At 39.4% G+C, this 21,611-nt stretch overlaps 3 protein-coding genes and 1 long non-coding RNA gene across 6 annotated transcripts in view; all 4 read left to right on the forward strand.

Annotated features, from left to right (window-relative positions):
- Nucleotides 1–21,611, forward strand: part of LOC128450132 (B-cell receptor CD22) — a 43,401-nt gene that overhangs the window by 5,230 nt on the left and 16,560 nt on the right. For all 3 annotated transcript variants that reach the window (XM_053433619.1, XM_053433621.1, XM_053433620.1), the window contains exon 5: nt 667–954. In XM_053433619.1, the coding sequence (XP_053289594.1) occupies nt 667–954 (288 nt within the window). The remainder of the gene's footprint in view (nt 1–666; nt 955–21,611) is intronic.
- On the forward strand, nt 1,770–9,801 carry LOC128450166 (uncharacterized). The gene is made up of 10 exons (XM_053433676.1): nt 1,770–2,489; nt 2,823–3,089; nt 3,308–3,389; nt 3,481–3,544; nt 3,694–3,833; nt 4,055–4,103; nt 4,912–5,006; nt 5,094–5,163; nt 5,280–5,402; nt 9,628–9,801. The coding sequence occupies exons 2-10, from the start codon at nt 2,891–2,893 to the stop codon at nt 9,736–9,738; spliced, it is 933 nt and encodes a 310-aa protein (XP_053289651.1). The 5' UTR covers nt 1,770–2,489; nt 2,823–2,890; the 3' UTR covers nt 9,739–9,801.
- LOC128450203 (uncharacterized) lies at nt 14,848–15,708 on the forward strand. Its single transcript, XR_008339970.1, has 2 exons — nt 14,848–15,015; nt 15,107–15,708. It is a non-coding gene; the product is annotated as an uncharacterized LOC128450203 (long non-coding RNA).
- Nucleotides 20,891–21,611, forward strand: part of LOC128450128 (B-cell receptor CD22) — a 28,307-nt gene continuing 27,586 nt past the window's right edge. The window contains exon 1 of the mRNA XM_053433608.1: nt 20,891–20,928. The gene's annotated coding sequence lies outside the window, so the exon portion shown is untranslated. The remainder of the gene's footprint in view (nt 20,929–21,611) is intronic.

Genomic DNA, 21,611 nt, shown 5'->3' on the forward strand with positions numbered 1-21,611 from the left:
GTGTTTCAGCTGCGCCTTTTTTTTTCAACCAAACAGATCAAACCAAATCTTCCTTTAACAAATCTATCTATGCAAAAGTAGATTTTCTCATGTATTTTTCTATCAACTATTACTTCTGACAGTTGAAACAATAGCACCTGAGAAATGAATGACCTAAACTAAATGTGTCTATTTGATTAAGTTCTGTAGAGCTTGGACAATATGAATAAACTACCAGACCCTATATAAAGTAATTGAATCTATAAATTATCAATAATTATGATCCAGTAATGTTACGTGGTGCCACTCTGCCACTTAATGAATACTCCTGATAAACTACTGTGCTGCTTATTCAAATTATGAAATCAGGGCCTATACTTGTAATGGAGTATTTTGTACTGCGATATTTCTACTTTCTTCTACTTTTTCAACATGATTAAAGTGTCCTGTTGTCATAACTTGATTTATTTAAATAGCACTTCTCAAAACAACGTTACAAAGTGCTTCCGATATAACATATATAGTAACAACACATCAAAATATGAAGATACATTTAATAACAATTAAAAATGTCTCAGATTCACCTGGTCTTGATGTGAAGGAAAATGTGTTGTTTACACTGAGGGAAGAAAAACAATAAAATCATAATGTGCCTTCTTTAAAGAAGATTCTGCTTCCTCTCTACAGACCCGCCCACTGAACCTAAACTGTCTATGAGGTCTGAGGTCACAGAAGGTCAGACCATCGCCGTCAGCTGCACTGCTGAAAGTTTCCCACAGTCAACTCTCACCTTGATGAAGATCAACACAAATCCTCAGTCTTTAAAAAGCACTGAAAATAGTATTTATTCACAAACCAGCAACTCTCTCTACCACACGTTTACTGTGACTTCATCCGACGCTGGCTTGTACTTCTGCCGTGCCCAGAACACTGAGGGCTCAAAGGACAGCAAGCAGAAGAAGTTGGTGGTGAAATGTGAGTGTTTCAGCTGCGGCTTTATGTTTTAAACAAACAAATCAGACAAAATCTTCCATAAAAAAATTGTCCATGCAGAAGAAAAATCTTCTCATGTATTTTTTCAGTGATCCATTTTTTTTCATTAATTTTTACTTCTGACAGTTGAAACAACAACACCTCAGGAATTAATAACCGAAAATTCTCAAATCTCAGGGCTCTTGTTTCAAAAGCTTTGTCCACAAACTTTGTCCTCATGTATAGATTTAGTTTGAATTCTGAACTAAAATCTTCTGCATAGTATTCACAATATTACATTCTTAGTGGACCGTCACTCACATAGCAAGTGTCTTGGTCCAGATTTGCCGGGGCCACGAGAAGACCAGAAGTGATGGATCATTGCCTGAAGTGGCCCACATCCGTGTGCTATCTGGGTTGTGAATTAACCTGAAAGAATCTTCTGTTTGAGATTCACCTGTTGTTGAGATAAAGGTCATTTCACTTGGGTCCTTTTTCCAGATAAGCCGAGGAAGACGAGCATTTCTGTCAGTGGCTCTTCTGATAACCAAGTTAAAGTTGGTGGTTCTCTCACGTTAACCTGTGACACTGATGCCAATCCTGCCCCGACGACTTACTCCTGGTCCCGCAGCAAAAATCAACAAACTGACTCTTGGTGGAAGAACACAAACAGACGAGAGCTGAGTTTAACAATACAAAGAGCAGATGAAGCTTGTTACAGCTGCAGCTCCTCAAACCTCATTGGTGGAGGGGATAAGAGTCAACCAGTGTGCATACAAGTACTGTGTAAGTACTATGATGTTTCCAGTGATTTTTACATGAATATAAATAGTTCATATATATATTATATAAATATAAATGGTCATCTGCCTCCAACTTGTGAGTTAAATGTCAGCCTCTGCTTTGCTTTAAATTACTTTCATGAGGGGGCGTGCCCGATTAGCCACAAGGTGAGCATGATGCAGAGGAACTCCCTTTACAACTGATTGTTGGATTTTTGTTAAGGATAACTTTTACATTTACAGAAAACCTATGTAACACAGAACAGAGGGAAGAATAATAGTGTATTGTTTTCACAGGTTTGCATGTCATTGTGCTCCCTTATTTGAATTAGTCTACTATCTACAAACTTACCTTCAATTCCACCCTGATGAAACAAAAAACAAATATTATGCAGGATCATTCTTTATTATAAAGACCATTATATTGGACAGTGGTTAAATCTGACAGTTCTCTGTTTTCTATATCTTTGGTTACTGCAGACAGTCCCAAACATGTGACAGTTCAAGCCAATCCTGGTTTTGATGTGAAGGAAAATGTGTCGTTGACACTGAGATGTTCTGCTGAGTCCAACCCACCAGTGAGCTCTGTCACCTGGAGGAAGACGACTGATGGGAGAGAGGAAATCATCCAACAGACTCAGACTCAGACCTTCAGGGTGAATTCAGCCAGTCCCTCTGACAGTGGACTGTACAGCTGTGAAGCCACCAATGACATTGGAAGTGGAAAGTCACAGCCAGCTGAGGTTAAAGTCAGATGTGAGTAGAATGATGCACTTGTGATGGTGAATGGATAAACAAGGAGGATATATTCTACATTACTGTGTATAAAGTAAATACTGATCAGACGTGCTGGTTCCAAAAAGAAGAAAACATTAATCCACAATGTCAAAATATATATAAGTTATTACAGGAACAGTAACCTAACATCATTGGCTGTAGTTTGTTTCAAAGAGAAACGAGTTTCACATTCTTCTCAGTCTGGTTTTAAAGAGCAGCAATGATGTCACTTCATTTGTTGTGTTATTCATGTTTGATCTTTGATGATGTTCAGAAAATGACGTTGTCTTTTCTCCTGAATTTCCCGGCTAGTTTCTCCAAAACACACACACATCACGGAGTCGGCAGAGAAGCAGGAGCCTGACGGGAGGAGCTCCGTGATGCTGAGCTGCTTCAGTCACAGCGTTCCCCCAGTCCAACACTACTCATGGTACAGGAAGAGTCAGGGAGAGGAACAGGATGAACTTGTGTCAGAGCATCAAAACCACACAGTGTACTCAAACCAGTCAGGAGTCTACTACTGCATCGCACAAAATGTAGTAGATCAAAGTTTGTCTGATCCCGTCCATCTGTTTGAACGTGAGTGAATTTCAAGGTCTTATAACTGTGTGTTTTATTGCTCAGGAGACATGTGGGAGGTTTATATCAGACTTGTTTTCTGGTTGTTCCGTCCATACGTCCTATGTCCTACGTCCTTCACACAAACACACAATTAGAATCAAGGAGTAAATGATTTGATTTCGGTAGCCAAAGGTCAAAGGTCAAGCTCTATTTGATGCGCTCTCTTCCAACCACAGGAATCTCTCTGCACATCCTGAAGTTCCTCGTTCCTGCTCTATTTGTCCTGATGATCATCATTTTAATCATCGTAGGTTTAAGGTGAATGAATAAGAAGTGCATTTGATTAAATAAACACATTTCAGAGATGGTCCGACATGTGTAACCACATCATGTCCCTCTATGTTTTCAGATTCAGGAGGAAAAAATCTATTCAACAAGGAACAACAAACACAGAGTCCCCTTCTGGTTTTTTGGTGATGACACATTTGTTTAAGCCATTCTACTTCTTCATTGAAAACCTCCGGACAGAAGTGACATATTCTCTTTGTGTGTGTGTTTGTGTGTTTTTGTGTGTGTTTGTGTGTGTGTGTGTGTGTGTGTGTGTTTGTGTACATCATTTTAGGGTTGGTGTAATGGTACCAGGAGGAGGAGTTTAACGAATGAGAATCTCTCTGTGGAGCCTTTCAGGAGCAGAGACGACCACTTGTCAGAGCAGTTGAGGCGTCCAGAGGACCAACGACACCAGCCTCTTCCAGACAGCACGTAAGACCACACCCACTCAACACACTGTCCCCACCCAGGACAAGGAACACTGTGTGGGACAGAGTCAGACATGGACTGCTGCTCATGCTGGAGTCAAAGAATCCATTTATGTTCTATATCCTCCGACTTGAATGGCACAATGAAAGTTTGCCCTGTTATTTGTAATAGTCATTCACTCTGTATGCATATGTTTATTCTCATATATCTTTTATATTCCACAGGCCTCCGACCGACATCAACCTTGTTTACAGCCTTTTGAATCTGCCCCAGGTGAGTTCCAGGTTGAGACATCACTTTAAACATGAAAACAATAAATTAAAACAATCATATATGGAGACTTTAGTAAAACTCAAGAAGATTAATATTAAAAAGAATTTAATTCAAAGTGTCTGGTCATGGTGGCCTGTTGTCAGAACCTTGTCTTAGCACAATAGATTTTTTAATTATTTATTGTTAACTTCAGAATCTATTTTTAATTGGCTATTTGTTGATTGAAATCATAGGAAACATTGATTAAGGAGAGTTCAGGTATAAGATTCAGGATGTTTAAGACACTGCTTCATCACTGCTGCTACAGCTATAAAACTAATAATTCTTCTAAATACTCTAAATTATTAATTTCAATAATAGGTTATCACATATGTTTTAAAGCCTCTAAATTCCCAGAATCTTTTATTTGTTTTACTCTGAGGTCACACGATGCAAGGATCTGAAAGAAGACAACAACATGTTTACATTAGATTAAAAAATTATGAATAAATAATCTATCAGGATATCTACAACCACTCAAATTGACCATGTAGAGCTACTGCCTTCCATCTTCTATCATCAGTATTAATCTGGCTCTACAGGCAGATGTGTCTTTTACTGTTCAAGCTGTTGCTTTTCCCTCCTTGTTCTTCCATATCCTGCCCTCACTGTGTGTCCTGTCAGTAGCTGTCTATCAGTACACTTATATCTCAGTATACTGGGACCATTAGTTAAAAGTTAACCTGTACAGCATCCATTTTAGAGCATGAATGAAATGATTCAGTTGCTGCTTGATAATCACTGATGTTTTCTGTCTGCATCTGCTCAGGCTGCCTCTGCACAAAACCACACAAGACGGCAAGCTGGAAACACCAAGGAGGATTCTGTCAACTACGCTCCTCTGAACTTTAAGAATAAGCTAAAGTGAGAATTTAATCTTTGTGTTACAATACCAGAACAACAAATGTGTTATTGATCAGCAAACATCATGTTGATATTTGTTTTTTCAAGGAAGAAGCAAAGAAAGGTGGAAGAAGACTCCGTGTATGCGAAGGTGTCCAAGCCAACACGAGTTAAAAAGGTCAGGAACCGTGACCTCTCATTTCTTTATATCAGTCTCTATGTTTTGCTATAAATTGAATTAATCCAGAAATTGTTCCATAAATAAACTATAAACTACCTCTAATCTCATCCTAGAATGAACCAGAGAGCCTGCAGGACTATGATGACGTTGGTAATGCAACTGCAGGTGCACCAACATCTCCAAATCTATTTGACGACCACACCAGTGAAGGTGAAGTGAAGCTGAACTTTCCACAGGTGAGATTCACAGCGACGCCCCGACGTCAGACGACCAACAGAGACTCCAGCAGCTCACACCAAGATGAGAGTCTTTACTGTAACGTCAGGATTTGACCCGAGATGTTCTCGACCTGCTTTTTACAGCTACCTCGGGCCTGAGGAAGTTTATATTCACAATAAGTCATCACAGAGAGTCTGAAGAGTTCATGTGTTAAACCATGTTGCCAGTTGAGGTATTTTAAAACTAGTTAGCAAGAAGGTACAGAAGTTACATTACTGAGCTAAAATATAATATATAAATATTTAAAACTGTTAATTAAAGGTTCTGGAGAAAATAGTGAACAAAGCAAAATATGAGGGATAAATGGTTCAAATGCTTATTTTCCAACTTAAAATGTAAATAATGTGAGTGTAAAATAATTGTATTAATAACTTTTTATATAATCTATATATATATATAAATGACATGCAGTTAGACAAGAAATGCTGAGAATCACTGCTGAATGTGTTTTTTGTCCTTTCCAGTGTTGTGAACTTAATCCAAACCCACACACCTGAAATGTAAATATCGCGTTTCTCAAAATAAAATGAAATATGTTGGAACAAATGATGAACTTTAAAGTTTATTGACATTTTTGTGGGATTTGTGAACATGTCACTGCGCGGAAGCGTTTCTGAAGAAAACATGTACACACAAAATGCATGTGTAATGAAATGGACATTATCTTGTGATGCATTTCTATTAACGGACCATGTAAACCTTTCATTTACTTGAGTTAGGTAATAACTAAAATAAAATCAAGGATATGACTATATCCTGAACTTAAACTCTGGATTATCCAAAGTAAAAGTCCAAATTCTGAGACATTAGGATATTATTAGACACGTTATTAAATTTCCATACAGGTGCATCAATGAGTAAGTATTTTAGTTGCCATGGAGCCAGGCCTGTAGCCGGAGGGAAGTATCCCCCGATCTAAATTTGCACATTTAAGATGTTTGGAGATCAGCTATTGGTTAACAGTAGCTTCTAAACCATGTCAGTGGACAATAGCATCAATGACTTACCATTGTGTTTGAGTTTGCATCATGGTGTGTATTTACATTGAGCCTGTAAGTTCCTTTATAATTGTCAAAGAACATGTGGTTATTAAAATGTTTGAACAGGATCAGAACAGTCTTTGTATTCAACAACACAGCGATGATTGTGTCCTGGGTGGGAACAGTGGGAACACTGGTCCTTCGCTCTCATCATCACCACCTTTCTGTCTTTCTCTCTTGGGCTAGACTTCAGCCTCTTGTTCCTTCCCAAAGGAAAGTGTGTCTGAAGAAATCTCTTCATTTGAGTCTCAGTGAAGAAAGACAACAACCCAGTTCATATATTTACATTCTCTCCATCAAGCGACCTGAAGGCCCTTCTCAACGAGAAGAAGAGGGCCTTTAGATCACGGGACAGAGCAGAACTCAAAAGGGTTCAAAGGGAGCTCAAGCGCAGCATCAGGGAGAGCAAGGACAACTTCAGAAGAAAACTGGAGCACAAACTGGAGGAAAACAACACCAGGGATGTCTGGAGTGGAATGAAGGAGATCACCGGCTTCCAGAGGAGAGGTGGGGGAGCAGATGGGGATGAACGACGTGCGAACGAGCTGAACACGTTCTTCATTAGGTTCAACTCCAACCCCCCCACCCCCAGCGGACCCTCCACTGACTCTACGACTGCCTCTACTGCATCTCTTAGCAACAACCCCCCACCACCCCCTGCCCCCCACCACCCCAGTCACCATCTCCCCCCACCCCCCCGCTGGCCTTTACCACTGACCTTCTCACACCTCCCACCCCCAGGACATCCTCACATCACCCACAGCCCCCCACCACCTCCTGCAACACAAACATCTCTGCACCACCCTCAAACCCACCACTAACATCCCCCACCCCCCAGTCTGGACTCCACATCACAGTCAGCCAGGTGAGGAGAGAGCTGGAGAAGCTCAAACCGAGGAAAGCTGCGGGGCCGGACCGCATCAGCCCTCGTGTGCTGAAGGCATGTTCCAGCCAGCTCTGTGGAGTTCTCCAGCACCTCTTCAACCTGAGCCTACACCTTCAGAGAGTGCCAGTGCTCTGGAAAACATCCTGCCTGGTCCCAGTGCCCAAAAAAGGACGTCCTGCTGCACTGGAGGACTACAGGCCGGTGGCACTGACCTCTCACATCATGAAGGTCATGGAAAGACTGGTCCTGGCCCACCTCAGACCGCTGGTGTGCCCATCACAAGACCCCCTGCAGTTTGCATATCAGCCCCATGTTGGGGTTGATGATGCAATCATCTACCTGCTGCAGAAGGCTTACTCCTCTCTGGACAGACCCGACACCTCAGTCCGGATCATGTTTTTCGACTTCTCCAGCGCCTTCAACACCATCCAGCCCAGACTGCTGAAGGCCAAACTGGAGGGCACGCAGGTGAGTGCTCCCCTCATCGCTTGGGTCGATGACTATCTGACGGGCAGACCACAGTTTGTGAGATTACAGAACTGTGTGTCTGATCGTCTGATCAGTAACATCGGGGCCCCCCAGAGAACTGTGCTGTCCCCCTTCCTCTTCACCACATACACTGCTGACTTTAAGCACTGCACTGAGACGTGTCATCTGCAGAAGTTCTCTGATGACACAGCCATTGTGGGGTGTGTTGAGGGCGGAGGGGAGGCTGAGTACAGGGACCTGGTTCACCGCTTTGTGAAGTGGTGTGGGGAGAACCGCATGCAGCTCAACGTGAAGAAGACGAGGGAGATGGTGGTGGATTTCAGGAGGAACAAGCCCCTGCCCTCTCCTGTCTGCATCGGTGGGACGGCTGTGGAGGTGGTCCCTGCATACAAGTACCTGGGTGTCACACTGGACAATAAACTGGACTGGTCCACCAACACAGAGGCCGTCTACAAGAAGGGCCTGAGCCGGCTTTATTTCCTGAGGAGGCTCAGGTCCTTCAATGTCTGCAACAAGATGCTGCAGATGTTCTACAAGTCTGTTGTGGCGAGCACCATCTTCTTTGCTGTGGTGTCCTGGGGTACGGGCATCAAGGCTAAGGACGCCAACAAACTGAAAAAACTCATCAGGAAGGCAGAGTCTGTGGTTGGCTCTAAGCTTGTCACCCTGGAGGAGGTGGTGGAGGACAGGATGCTGGCAAAACTGCTGGCAATCATGGACAATCCCTCTCACCCCCTCCACAAAACACTGGACAAGCTAAGGAGCAGCTTCAGCCACAGACTCATTCAACCCCGCTGCTCTAAGGAACGATACAGGAAGTCGTTCCTCCCAACCGCAATAAGACTGTACAACTCCTCTACCTCTGTCAGAGCCACCATCACAGAACTGATCTAAATATACCTGTCTCAATTCATCATTTTATACAATAATATTGTCTTTTGCACACTCTGTCTACATATTCTTACTCTCACAGTATATTATATTATCTATTGTATCGCCAAATACTTATATTTATACCCGTACTATATATCATATATTATATCATACTCTTTGTATATTCTTTGTATATATAAGTCTATATACACATATTTTATTTATACATGTGTACATGTTATTATTATTATATTTTACTATTATTATTATTATTATATATACTGTTGCTGCTATTATTACTATATACTGCTATTATATTGGTATAATTACTATCATATATAAATATATATTATATACTATATATACTGTACTATTTTTTATATACTGTCTAACAATAACATTACCATCATATCATCAGTACTATTACCATCATCTGCCACTGCACCTTATCTATCTATTTATCTTGTGTTTCTGTTTTTATTCTTTCTACCGCAATATTTTATATTTTATATTTTATATTTTATTCTATTGTATTGTATTTTATTGTATTCAAATGTACCGGCTGCTATGACGACTTAATTTCCCCTCGGGGATGAATAAAGTAATCTATCTATCTATCTATCTATCTATCTATCTATCTATCTATCTATCTATCTATCTATCTATCTATCTATCTATCTTATAAGAGTAGAGCTGCTCCTTTAAGAAAGTGCGTTAAGAGAGTAACTGGTGAAGCAAGAGAGAGACAGAGAGAGAGAGACAGAGAAAAAGAGAGAGAGAGAGAGAGACAGAGAGAGAGAGAGAGAGAGAGAGAGTATAAAGATGGACAGTGTAAGTTACAGTGTGTTGGAAAATAAATACAACAGCTTCTCCGTTATTTCTCTACTGCTGCAGAAAGTGAAGGGTGTGAACCCTGAAGTGAGAAGCGGCTTCAGCCGGGAGGAGAACAGACATCTCCCCTGTACGTCACCGACTCCGGTCTGGAGGTCGAGCAGGAGACGTTAACACTACGTTACCTTGTATATTTACCAGAAGATGACCTGCATGGAGCTGATTAAGTTACTTCAGATGAAGGTATTTGTCTGGGTCATGCTCTCCTCAACAACTAAAGACAGGTGAAGGGTCATACTGCTTAAGAATAATATCAATATATTATTATTACTTAACTTTTTAGTTCAAGTGTCCTCTTAGTTAATGCTTTATCATTACTACTGCAAAGACACCTGTTTTATCTACTGTTACCAGAGCCAGTTGTAATCGTGCCTGTTTGATTTGCCACAGCAACTAAAGGCCGACTGTGGGACTCAGTCCACAGAACCATTGATGGTCCCAGTCGCCTCTGCTGCAGAGCACTGGTCGCCTGTTTATTCAAAGCTCATCAGCTTCTTATTGAACGTGTTGCGTGTCCAAATCACGAGAAATTCCACACTGCACTTCCTTGGGCCCTTAACAATGCCACGTGTGAAGCCGATAAGATGAACTCTACTCTAGACATGAAAGTCACAGAACAACAGACTAAACAGATAGAGAGAGATTAGTGGAATTAGTGGATAGATGATAGATAGTATCCATCATATCTGTTCTTTATCAAAGGACCTGTTGTGACTCTTCTAATAATTCACTCTGTGTCTCTCTGCAGAAATGGCTGATGTTTTCAAAGGCCTGAGTTTCCTTTAGAAGGAAAAATAGGATCAACTTTGCTGTAGTGGGAAACCGCGGTTTCAACTGCCAGCCGCTCCTTCACCGCCATGCTGCAAGCTCTGAACGGCGCCATTGATGAAATGGCGGCCGATGCCGAGAAGATCGTGGCTGCAGCTCTTGGGGAGGGGGAGTGAAATGCTTTTCTCTGTGTGAGATGTTTCCTGTTTACGTGTTGTTCACCTTCACTTTTATGTTTATTCAACTCTTCACAAACCGTTTTGATACATTTTCACATTGTTAGATGAAGTTTTAAATAAAGACACTGTAAAAAATATTTGAGCATTAATTCTCCAAATTAATATGAAGTAATGAAAACTGCTCTGTGCCTGTGAACAAGACTTCACGTGCAGATACCGTGAGAAGCTGCAAACGCTATCACTGTAATCATCACACCTACAAGAAGCTGTCTTCTGGCTTGAATGATAAGGGATGATAATCATGTTTTTGCATCCCCTTTCAAAGTGTGAAAACTTCCTATTTCAGTAAAGTCTCATTCTCGGAGTGAGGCTGTGTGTGACAGACTGATACAAGTGGGTCCTCTGAGGTAAGAACAAGCTTCTATAGTTATTTATCTCCTCATGATGTTAATCTACTAGAGTAAAGTATAGTGTTTCAGAAGTTGTATTTACCGTTTATACACTTACAACAAACTGTATTTTTTCGGGATGAAACAATCTGATTTTTTTCATAAATATGTTTGTTATCAAGATCAATACATTGTTGTATTATTATTAATAATAATAATTATAATGTTTCAAAACCCTTTTTATCCATTAAGTTGAAATACTTGAAGACTGAGATGAACCCAAAGAGCCAGATATGACTTTTTAACAGTATATTTCAAACTAAAGGTTCAAATATTAAAATGTAATAAATATTGTATAAATGTTTGCAGTCAACATATTTTACATGTAGAGGTGAGGTGACTTATGTGAAATGAAGAACAAAACAGTGACAACTCTAACTGTCAGTAAAAGAAATGAAAAGAGGAACAAGGAAATTCTGAGACAAGATGAAAAATAACTTTGATCACACATTCTACACTAAAAAGAAAAAGTTCTGTGATCTAAGGAAGTTATTATCCACTTTTCATCTTTTATTTTATTTTTTTCAGAAATCCAGTTGTAGTCCCACATGAGATGGAGGCTCAGACAGTCATGTGGCTGTTTTTTCTGGCCCTTATAAACGGTAAGGATTTTATTTCTCTTCTTTCTAAACAAGGTTATTGTTTAAGAGGAACTTACTTCTTCACATGTGTTTTCACTGACAGATGTTTCTACAAGTGATCCTGTGAGTCCCGTCGAATGTATGTATAAATAGCACTTCTCAAAACCTGGTTACATAGTGCTTCCCAAATAACAAACAAAGTAAAAACACATCACAATATGAATATAAATTTAAATAAATTAGAAAATCTGTCATAAAAATACAAATAAAAGAATACAAATTAGACGTACGTAAAATCAGTGAATGAAGTAAGTTAAAAGTATGTGTTCAGCTCCTGACTCAGTCTGCTGTATGTCCTCGTTCAGGCTGTTTCAGAGACTCAGGGCTCTTGTTTCAAAAGCTTTGTCCCCAAACTTTGTCTTCGTGTATTGATTTAATTTTAATTCTGAACTAAAATCTTCTGCATAGTATTCACAATATTACATTCTTAGTGGACCATCACTCACATAGCAAGTGTCTTGGTCCAGATTTGTCCTGGGCCATGAGAAGACCAGAAGTGATGGATCATTTCCTGAAGTGGCCCACATCCGTGTGCTATCTGGGTTGTGAATTAACCTGAAAGAATCTTCTGTTTCAGATTCACCTGTTGTTGAGATAAAGGTCATTTCACTTATTTTCCAGATAAGCCGAGGAAGACGAGCATTTCTGTCAGTGGCTCTTCTGATAACCAAGTGAAAGTTGGTGGTTCTCTCACGTTAACCTGTGTCACCGATGCCAATCCTGCCCCGACGACTTACTCCTGGTCCCGCAGCAAAAATCAACAAACTGACTCTTGGTTGAAGACCACAAACAGACGAGAGCTGAGTTTAACAATACAAAGAGCAGATGAAGCTTGTTACAGCTGCAGCGCCTCAAACCTCATTGGTAGAGGGGATAAGAGTCAACCAGTGTGCATACAAGTACTGTGTAAGTACTATGATTTTTCCATTGATTTTTACTTGAATTCAAATACTTTGGTCATCTGCTTCCAGCTTGTGTGTGAAATGTCAGCCTCTGCTCTCGCTTTAAATTACTTTCATTAGGGGGCGTGACCGATTAGCCAATAGGTGAACATGATGCAGTTATGGTGTATTTTTGACGCTCCTGGAATATCTGCTGACGAGGAGTTCAGGAGCTTCAGGAGAGGAGCTCCCTTTATATTTACAAGAAACCTATGTAACACAAAATAGTGGGAAAAAAAACAACAAAATCAAAATGTGCCTTCTTTAAAGAAGATTCTGCTTCTTCTCTACAGACCCGCCCACTGAACCTAAACTGTCTATGAGGTCTGATGTCACAGAAGGCCAGACCATCACCGCCAGCTGCACTGTTGAAAGTTTCCCACAGTCAACTCTCACCTTGATGAAGACCTACACAAATAATCTTAATCCACGACGCATCAACTCTCTCTCCCACACGTTTACTGTGACTTCAGCCGACGCTGGCTGGTACTTCTGCCGTGCCCAGAACACTGAGGGCTCAAAGGACAGCAAGCAGCAGGAGTTGGTGGTGAAATGTGAGTGTTTCAGCTGCGGCTTTTTTTTCAACTTAACAGATCAAACCAAACTTTCCTTTAAAAATCTATCTATGAAAAAGTAGCTTTACTCATGTACTTTTCTATTAACTTTTACTGACAGTTGAAACAATAACACCTGAGAAATGAATGACCTAAAGTAACCACTGATAATCTACTCTGCGTCTTATTTAAATTATGAATTCAGGGCCTGTACTTGTAATGGAGTATTTTTGTACTGCAATATTTGTACTTAATCTTAAATCTCTGTAATTCTTCAAAAAGAGTAAAATATAATTCTGTTGATATTGAAGCCTTGTGACTTTAAGCAGTTATAAGTTTTCTTTTAGTATAATTTGTGGTGTAATTGTGTTATACAATGTATTGTTTTCACATGTTTGCAAATTTATTGTGCTCCCTATAGTCCACTGTCTCCAAACTTATGTTCAATTCCACCCTGATGAAATAAAAAGCATATATTATTTAGGTCATTCTATATTATAAAGATCGTTATATTGGACAGTGGTTAAATCTGACAGTTCTCTGTTTTCTACATCTTTGGTTACTGCAGACAGTCCCAACAATGTGACAGTTCAAGCCAATCCTGGTCTTGATGTGAAGGAAAATGTGTTGTTGACACTGAGCTGTTCTGCCGAGTCCAACCCACCAGTGAGCTCTGTCACCTGGAGGAAGACGACTGATGGGAGAGAGGAAATCATCCAACAGAATCAGACTCAGACCTTCAGGGTGAATTCAACCAGTCCCTCTGACAGTGGATTATACAGCTGTGAAGCCACCAATGACATTGGAAGTGGAAAGTCACAGCCAGCTGAGGTTAAAGTCAGATGTGAGTAGAATGATGCACTTGTGATGGTGAATGGATAAACAAGGAGGATATATTCTACATTACTGTGTATAAAGTAAATACTGATCAGACGTGCTGGTTCTAAAAAGAAGAAAACATTATTCCACAATGTGATGTCATTCAAGATAAGTTAAGCAAACCTGATCAAAAATATTGAAGTTTTAAAAGCAGCAGTAACCTAACATCAGTGGCTGTAGCTTGTTTCAAAGAAAAATTGCTGAGAAAAAAAAGGTAAATTTGTTTGTTTTATCCTTTATTGTGTTATTAACCATAAATTGGTGCGTAAAAAAGTTTAATATTCTTCTCAGTCTGGTTTTAAAGAGCAGCAATAATGTAATTTCATTTGTTGTGTTACTCATGTTTGATCTTTGATGATGTTCAGAAAATGACGTTGTCTTTTCTCCTGAATTTCCCGGCTAGTTTCTCCAAAACACACACACATCACGGAGTCGGCAGAGAAGCAGGAGCTTGACGGGAGGAGCTCCGTGATGCTGAGCTGCTTCAGTCACAGCTTTCCCCCAGTCCAACACTACTCATGGTACAGGAAGAGTCAGGGAGAGGAAAAGGATGAACTTGTGTCAGAGCATCAAAACCACACAGTGTACTCAAACCAGTCAGGAGTCTACTACTGTGTCGCAGAAAATGAAGAAGGTCAAAGTTTGTCTGATCCCGTCCATCTGTTTGAACGTGAGTGAATTTCAAAGCCTGATAACTGTGTCTTTTATTGCTCAGGAGACATGTGGGAGGTTTATATTAGACAGGTTTTCTGGTTGTCCGTCCATACGTCATATGTCCTACGTCCTTCACACAAACACAAACACACAAACAAATTCAAATCAAGGAGTAACTGATTTGATTTTGGTAGCCCAAGGTCAAAGGTTAAGCTTTGTATGATCCTCCCTCTTTTAGCCACAGGAAACTATCTGCACATCCTGAAGTTCATCGTTCCTGCTCTACTTGTCCTGATGATCATCATTTTAATCGTCGTAGTTTTAAGGTGAATGAATAAGAAGTGCATTTGATTAAATAAATACATTTCAGAGATGGTCTGACATGTGTAACCACATCATGTCCCTCTATGTTTTTAGATTCAGGAGGAAAAAATCTATTCAACAAGGAACAACAAACACCAAATCCCATTCTGTTTCTTCGGTAATGACACATTTGTTAAAGCCATTCTACTTCTTTATTGAAAACATCTGGACAGAAATGACCCATCTTGTTTGTTTGTGTGTGTGTGTTAAAAATTGTTTAAATCATAGTGTCTGGTCATGGTGGCCTTTTGTCAGAACATTGTCTTAGTACAATAGATTTTTTTAATTATTTCACTACCAGTCGTTGAAATTTCTAAATCTATTTCTAATTGGCTGTTTGTATATTGGAAATCACAGGAAATAGTGATTATGGAGAGTACAGGTATAAGATTCAGGATATTTAAGCCTCTGCTTCATCACTTCTGACCTGTTACAGCTGTAAAACTACTGATTCTTGTATATACTCTAAATTATGTAATAATTTCAATATTATGTTATCAAATATGTTTTAAAGGAGATATTACAAAGCCTGCAAAGTCCCAGAATGTGTTATTTGTTTTATTTGAGAACACACGATGCAGGGATCTGAAACAAGACAACATGTGCACATCATATTTAAAAATTATGAATAAAATAATCTATTATGATATCTACAATCCCTCAAATTGACCATGTAGAGCTACTGCCTTCCATCTTCTATCATCAGTATTAATCTGGCTCTACAGGCAGATGTGTCTTTTACTGTTCAAGCTGTTGCTTTTCCCTCCTTGTTCTTCCATATCCTGCCCTCACTGTTTGCCCTGTCAGTAGCTGTCTATCAGTACACTTATATCTCAGTATACTGGGGCCAGAGATTAAAAGACAACCTCTACAGCAGCCATTTTAGAGCATGAATGAAGAGATTCAGTCGCTTGATAATCATGTGGTTAGAGGAAACACAAATCGTCAGGAGATGAAACCTCCCCTTCACCCATTTATTCTGTGCAACGAACAAAACAATTAAATCAAGGAAAATGTCTGTAAGTCCTAAAAGAATCAGATGTGAGTCTTGTATGAACTTTATTGTGCATCACATCCAGAAACTCTCACACAAATAATCTATAAACTACCTCCACTCTCATCCTAGAATGAACCAGAGAGCCTGCCCGACTATGAAAACGTTAGTGATATAACTGCACGTGCACCAACATCTCCAAATCTCTTTGACGACCACACCAGTGAAGGTGAAGTGGAGCTGAACTTTCCACAGGTGAGATTCACAGCGACGCCCCGACGTCAGACGACCAACAGAGACTCCAGCAGCTCAGAAGAAGAAGAGAGTATTTACGCTAACATCAACATTTGACCCGAGATGTTCTCGTCCTGCTTTTTACAGCTACCTCGGGCCTGAGGAAGTTTATATTCACAATAAGTCATCACAGAGAGTCGGAAGAGTTCATGTGTTAAATAAAATAGGTCGTAATCGTAAATCTAAAGCAGGGGTTCTCAAACTTTTACAAGCTGGGTCCCCGCCCCTAAAGCTGGTTAGAGGTAGTTGTATCATTATATTATTATTATTCATATTATAATTAATGATAATAGACCAATTATTATAATATTATTATTATCATAATAATAATAAGTGTTTTTAATGCTCATTAGGAAACTGTTATTATTATTGGTCTCTTGTGATCTTAAAAAAAATCTTGCAGGTCTGTCAATGTGAGACATGAGCCTGCTTTGCCTTACAAAGGTCCTCAAATCTTGGGGCAACGTTTGACAAACATATCCTCAGGTCATCCTCAATCTGTGCGCGGTTGTGATATTTAGTTTTGAGCGCAGTGAGTCTTGAAAAGCCGGCCTCGCACAAATAAGTCGACGCGATGGAGGATCATTTTTACTGCTAAGATTAGGCTACGAATAGGCCTGCTGCAAGTGCAGGAAGGTATTACTAAGGAAGGAGTGAGTCTTTAAAAAGACTTTATAAAGCAATGAATATCTGAATGACAGAGGAAACAATAGCAATCACACAAACTCTGCAGGGTGTCGTCTCAGTGAGGGTGAGAGCTGACCATGCCTGCAGTTGACACTCCTCTTTTGATTGGTGGATCAGGAACGAAACAGTATTTGATTTGTTTGTGTCAGTCCAGCCCCTTGCATTTCGCCACTGAGGGAGCTTTCACTAACCAGTGACAGGTCGGCGGTCTTTTTTTAATTTATTTTTTATCTCCGTCTGTGACATCGCGCAATATAGAAATATTGATAAGACAAGAAAAAAGAGAAAGGGGAAATAAAATCAGTAGCCTGGGGTGCAGTAGCTGAGGTAAAGAGAATATTCACAGAAGAGATGGAGGAGGAGCTTGCAAAACACTTGAAACAACTAGCTGACCAGTTCCATGGCCTTGCTCCAGTCAAGTGCCGTGAACTGGTATTCGAATACGCAGAGAAAAACAATATCCCTGTCCCTGCCAATTGGACAGAGAAACAATGTGCAGATAAGCTAGGGTGTGCAAGAGATCACATGAATCATAATAATCATAAATGGCTTAATTGACCAATCCCCATGATTCTGTTACTAGTCCAATATTAGTGGTTGACAATCTAGCTGTCAGGATTTTAACAATTACAACATGTGTTGTTATGGTAGTTTTAAAGTGGAAAAAGTAAGTGGATCCAGACCACAATCATATTTTCACTGCTCTTTGTCCTGAAGACATTCTGATCATTTCCATTTCTAGAAAACATCCTGAATTAATGGGAAATGTGTAAATTTGACTGATGTATCATTTTAGCTCAGCTAGAGGGGATCAAATGTAAACAAAATTCTCACATTACCCTGCTCTCCTACTTAGGTTAAAATGATAAATATTTGAAAATGTCAATTAAAGGTTCTGGGGAAAATAGTGAGCCTAGCTAATTGTGAGGGATAAACGGTTAAAACCCTTATTTTGCAACTTAAAATGTATTTTGCTTTCCAGTGTTGTAAACTTAATCCAAACCCACACACCTGAAATGTAAAATATCCTGTAGCTCAAAATAAAATGAAATATGTTGGAACAAATTATGAACTTTAAAGTTTATTGACATTATTGTGGGATTTGTGAACATGTCACTGCGTGAAAGGGTTTCTGAAGAATGCATCTACACGCAAAACGTATTGCATCATGAAATGGACATTATCTTGTGATGCATTCCTATTAACGGACCATGTAAACCTTAGATTCACTTGAGTTAAGTTATAAGTAAAATAAAATCAAGTATATGACTATACCCTGAACTTAAACTCTTGAGTATCCAAAGCAAAAGTACAAATTCTGAGACATTAGGATATTATTAGATATGTTATTACATTTTCATAAAGGTGCATCAATGAGTAAGTATTTTAGTTGCCATGGAGACAGGCCCGTAGCCGGAGGGCAGTATCCCCCGATCTAAATATGCACATTTAAGATGTTTGGAGATCAGCTATTGGTTAACAGTAGCTTCAAAATGATGTCAGTGGACAACAGGATAGATGACTTACAATTGTGTTACAGTTTGCATCATTTTGTATTTAAACTATAGAAACGTGTCTCAAACTGTGCATCCACATAAGCAAAATGTGTTATACAGTAAATACCATATTATTATGATACCTCCGCTAGGTGTGTATTTACCTTGAGCCTGTTAGTTCCATTCTAATTGCCAAAGAACTTATGGTTATTACATGGTTTGAACAGGATCAGAGCGGTCTATGTATTCACCAGCACTTATTATAGACTGTATAATAAAAGACGAATTTAAGTAATACACAATATGTAGATATACAAATCAACAACACATATTTGTAGATGTAGTAACTTAGCATATTATAGGTTTAAAAAAAGAGTTATGGAAACATCTTACTGTGTGGTGGCTCAGGTGTACGAGTGTCGGTGGGGGGGACAACGGAAGGACCTGCTAAGAGAAGTAGGATGAAATAAAAAAGAGAGTTGCAAGATGTCACAACACTTTAAATTACACTCTTTATTCTTATTCTAGACTGTATAATAAAGTACACATTTGGGGTCCAGGAATACTGAAGATAAGACTTGGGAAACATCTTACTGTGTGGTGGCTCAGGTGTATGAGCGGCAGAGGAGCTCTCAGGAAGTGGATTCCTGAAACAATCAATGCTTTAATTAGAACCAATATACTATTTACTTTCTCTTTAAAATGTTCCATTCCATTTACATGCTGAATAACAGATATGGGCAACAGTGCAGACATTGTTACGGAGAAAATAAAACATGTTAAACAGCCTCTGACAGTCCTTCCACTTTGCTGGGGACAGTAGAGAAGGCATGTCAATGCCACGCTCCTCAAAATGTTCCATAAACACCCTGGCTATGTCCTCATCTTTTGTTGTTTCGGACATTGGCTTTAGGCAGCAGAGGTCCTCCCTTACAGTCGAATCACAGTATTTTGCCATGACTGCCAAGCGCGGTACATCGTTCACGTCAACGCTCTCATCAAGTGCAACGCTAAACACCACGGCATCTTTTAACCCAGCTTTTTGCTGCGCCCGGACATTTTCTGCTATTTCTTCGATGCGTCGCTCAACACTTCGAGCTGATATGGGGATGTTTCTGATTCTTGATTTGATTGTCTCTTGGTGTGGTAGTCCTTCAAACAGAACCTCTGAGCTATCGAGGAAAGCCTCTTTTATATATTCGCCATCAGTAAATTACTTTCCATGCTTCACAATGCAGTGAGCAATGCGAAAGCTTGCTTCGGTCCCATGGTTTTTGGCAGTGGCAAATATTTTCAGAGAGTTGGCCTGCTTCCCATACGTGGACACAGCACGCTTGATGGATTCTCCCTTGTCTGCCTGGTCTTTGAATCTTTTTCGTGCTTGGTCTCAAAGTGGCGCCTAATGCTGGACATTCGGCAAACCACATTTTCTAAACATAAAGTGCACACAGCATGGTCCTTATTCAAAACGAAGCCATAGTCCTCTTCCCATGAGGGCTGAAATGCCCGGGCTTTCAGTTTTTTAGACACGGGACATTCCATCGCCATTACACCTGACTACGCACTTCGCAGAGATTCGTTCGGGAAACTGCGGGAGGCTGCTTCTTATTATTTAATGGCGATTGGCATCCAGCCTATTGTGCAATACTGGCACCTAGCGGCTGGGAGATGTTAATACAGGCGGCGTGACGGCAAAACCTTTGAACATTTCTTTAATAGGAAATCGACTGCGTGCCAATGATTATGGCTCCGCCTCCCAATGATGGCACGCGTGCCTAAGGTTGCCGACCCCTGCTTCATATCATCAAAAATCATATATGAATCAAAATGTTATAAAACAGTAGCGAGAAGATAAAAAGACAATATGCTGGTATAATAATAAGCCAGTAATATAAGATACAGATATGGTATCACACACACACTTATCTTCCCATCATTAATTTGTTATCTGTCTCTTACCTTTGTTGAATAAAACAAGTCACATGTGTAAAATATTTGTATATCGACATCTGCTGAAGTTTGTTTTTCGTCAGTCACTGAAGTTGAAGGAAAAGTAGAGGAAGAGAGGAGGACATAAAGGGGAAACAGCGCCAAAATATGAAGTGGCTGGGAGGGGCATTACATCCATCATGGTTTAGCACTCTCATAGCTAAACAAATATTGAATATTAATATGAAATAATAATTTTAATTGGTTGAAGTTACCTCAGGGAATCACCTTTCAAAGGAAGGGAAAAGAAAGAAAATGTATTAATTAAGTCTCATGAAAGTACTGGCTTGCATCATAAGGGATAATAATCATTTTTGTGCATCCCCTTTCAAAGTGTAAAAACTTCCCTTTTCTGTAAAGTCTCATTCTCGAAGTGAGGCTGTGTGTGACAGACTGATACAAGTGGGTCCTCTGAGGTAAGAACAAGCTTCTATGGTTATTTATCTCCTCATGATGTTAATCTACTAGAGTAAAATATAGTGTTTCAGAGTTTTATTTACAGTTACAAACTGTATTTTTTGTGGATAAAACAAGACGATTTTTTCTTATTAAAATTTGAATCCAGACCACTTATTATTATTATTATTAATAATAATAATTTCCATTCAGTTGAAATACTTTTTTCCAAATGAAAACTCAGACATCAGTTTCGGAAGTCGTAGTTCCCTGAAGACTGAGATGAACCCAAAGAGCAAGATATGAATTTTTAAACAGTATATTTAAGAATAAAAGGATCAAAAATTGTAATTTAATAACCCTTTTTAACCCTTTTTAACCCTAACCCTGTGTTCTGGGATTTCTTTGAATAAAAGTGATTTGAACAAGTGGCTAATGTCAACATACAATTAAAAAAGGGGAAAAAAATTGTAAAGTGAAAAAATAAATTGAACTCTGGGATAAACTAAAACATGTGGCCCAAATACTATATTTTAAAATAATTTAATTTATTTCCAATAAATGACAAATTTTGCGTACAGGTGACCTATGTGTATTCAAACCACAAGTTCAGAACCAATCTGAAATGAGGAACAAAACAAAGATAACTCTAAATGTCGGTAAAAGAAATAGAAAGAGGAAGAAGGAAATTTTGAGACAAGAT

The sequence above is a fragment of the Pleuronectes platessa genome, chromosome 10 (assembly GCF_947347685.1).
Source record: "Pleuronectes platessa chromosome 10, fPlePla1.1, whole genome shotgun sequence".
Lineage (NCBI taxonomy): Eukaryota > Metazoa > Chordata > Actinopteri > Pleuronectiformes > Pleuronectidae > Pleuronectes > Pleuronectes platessa.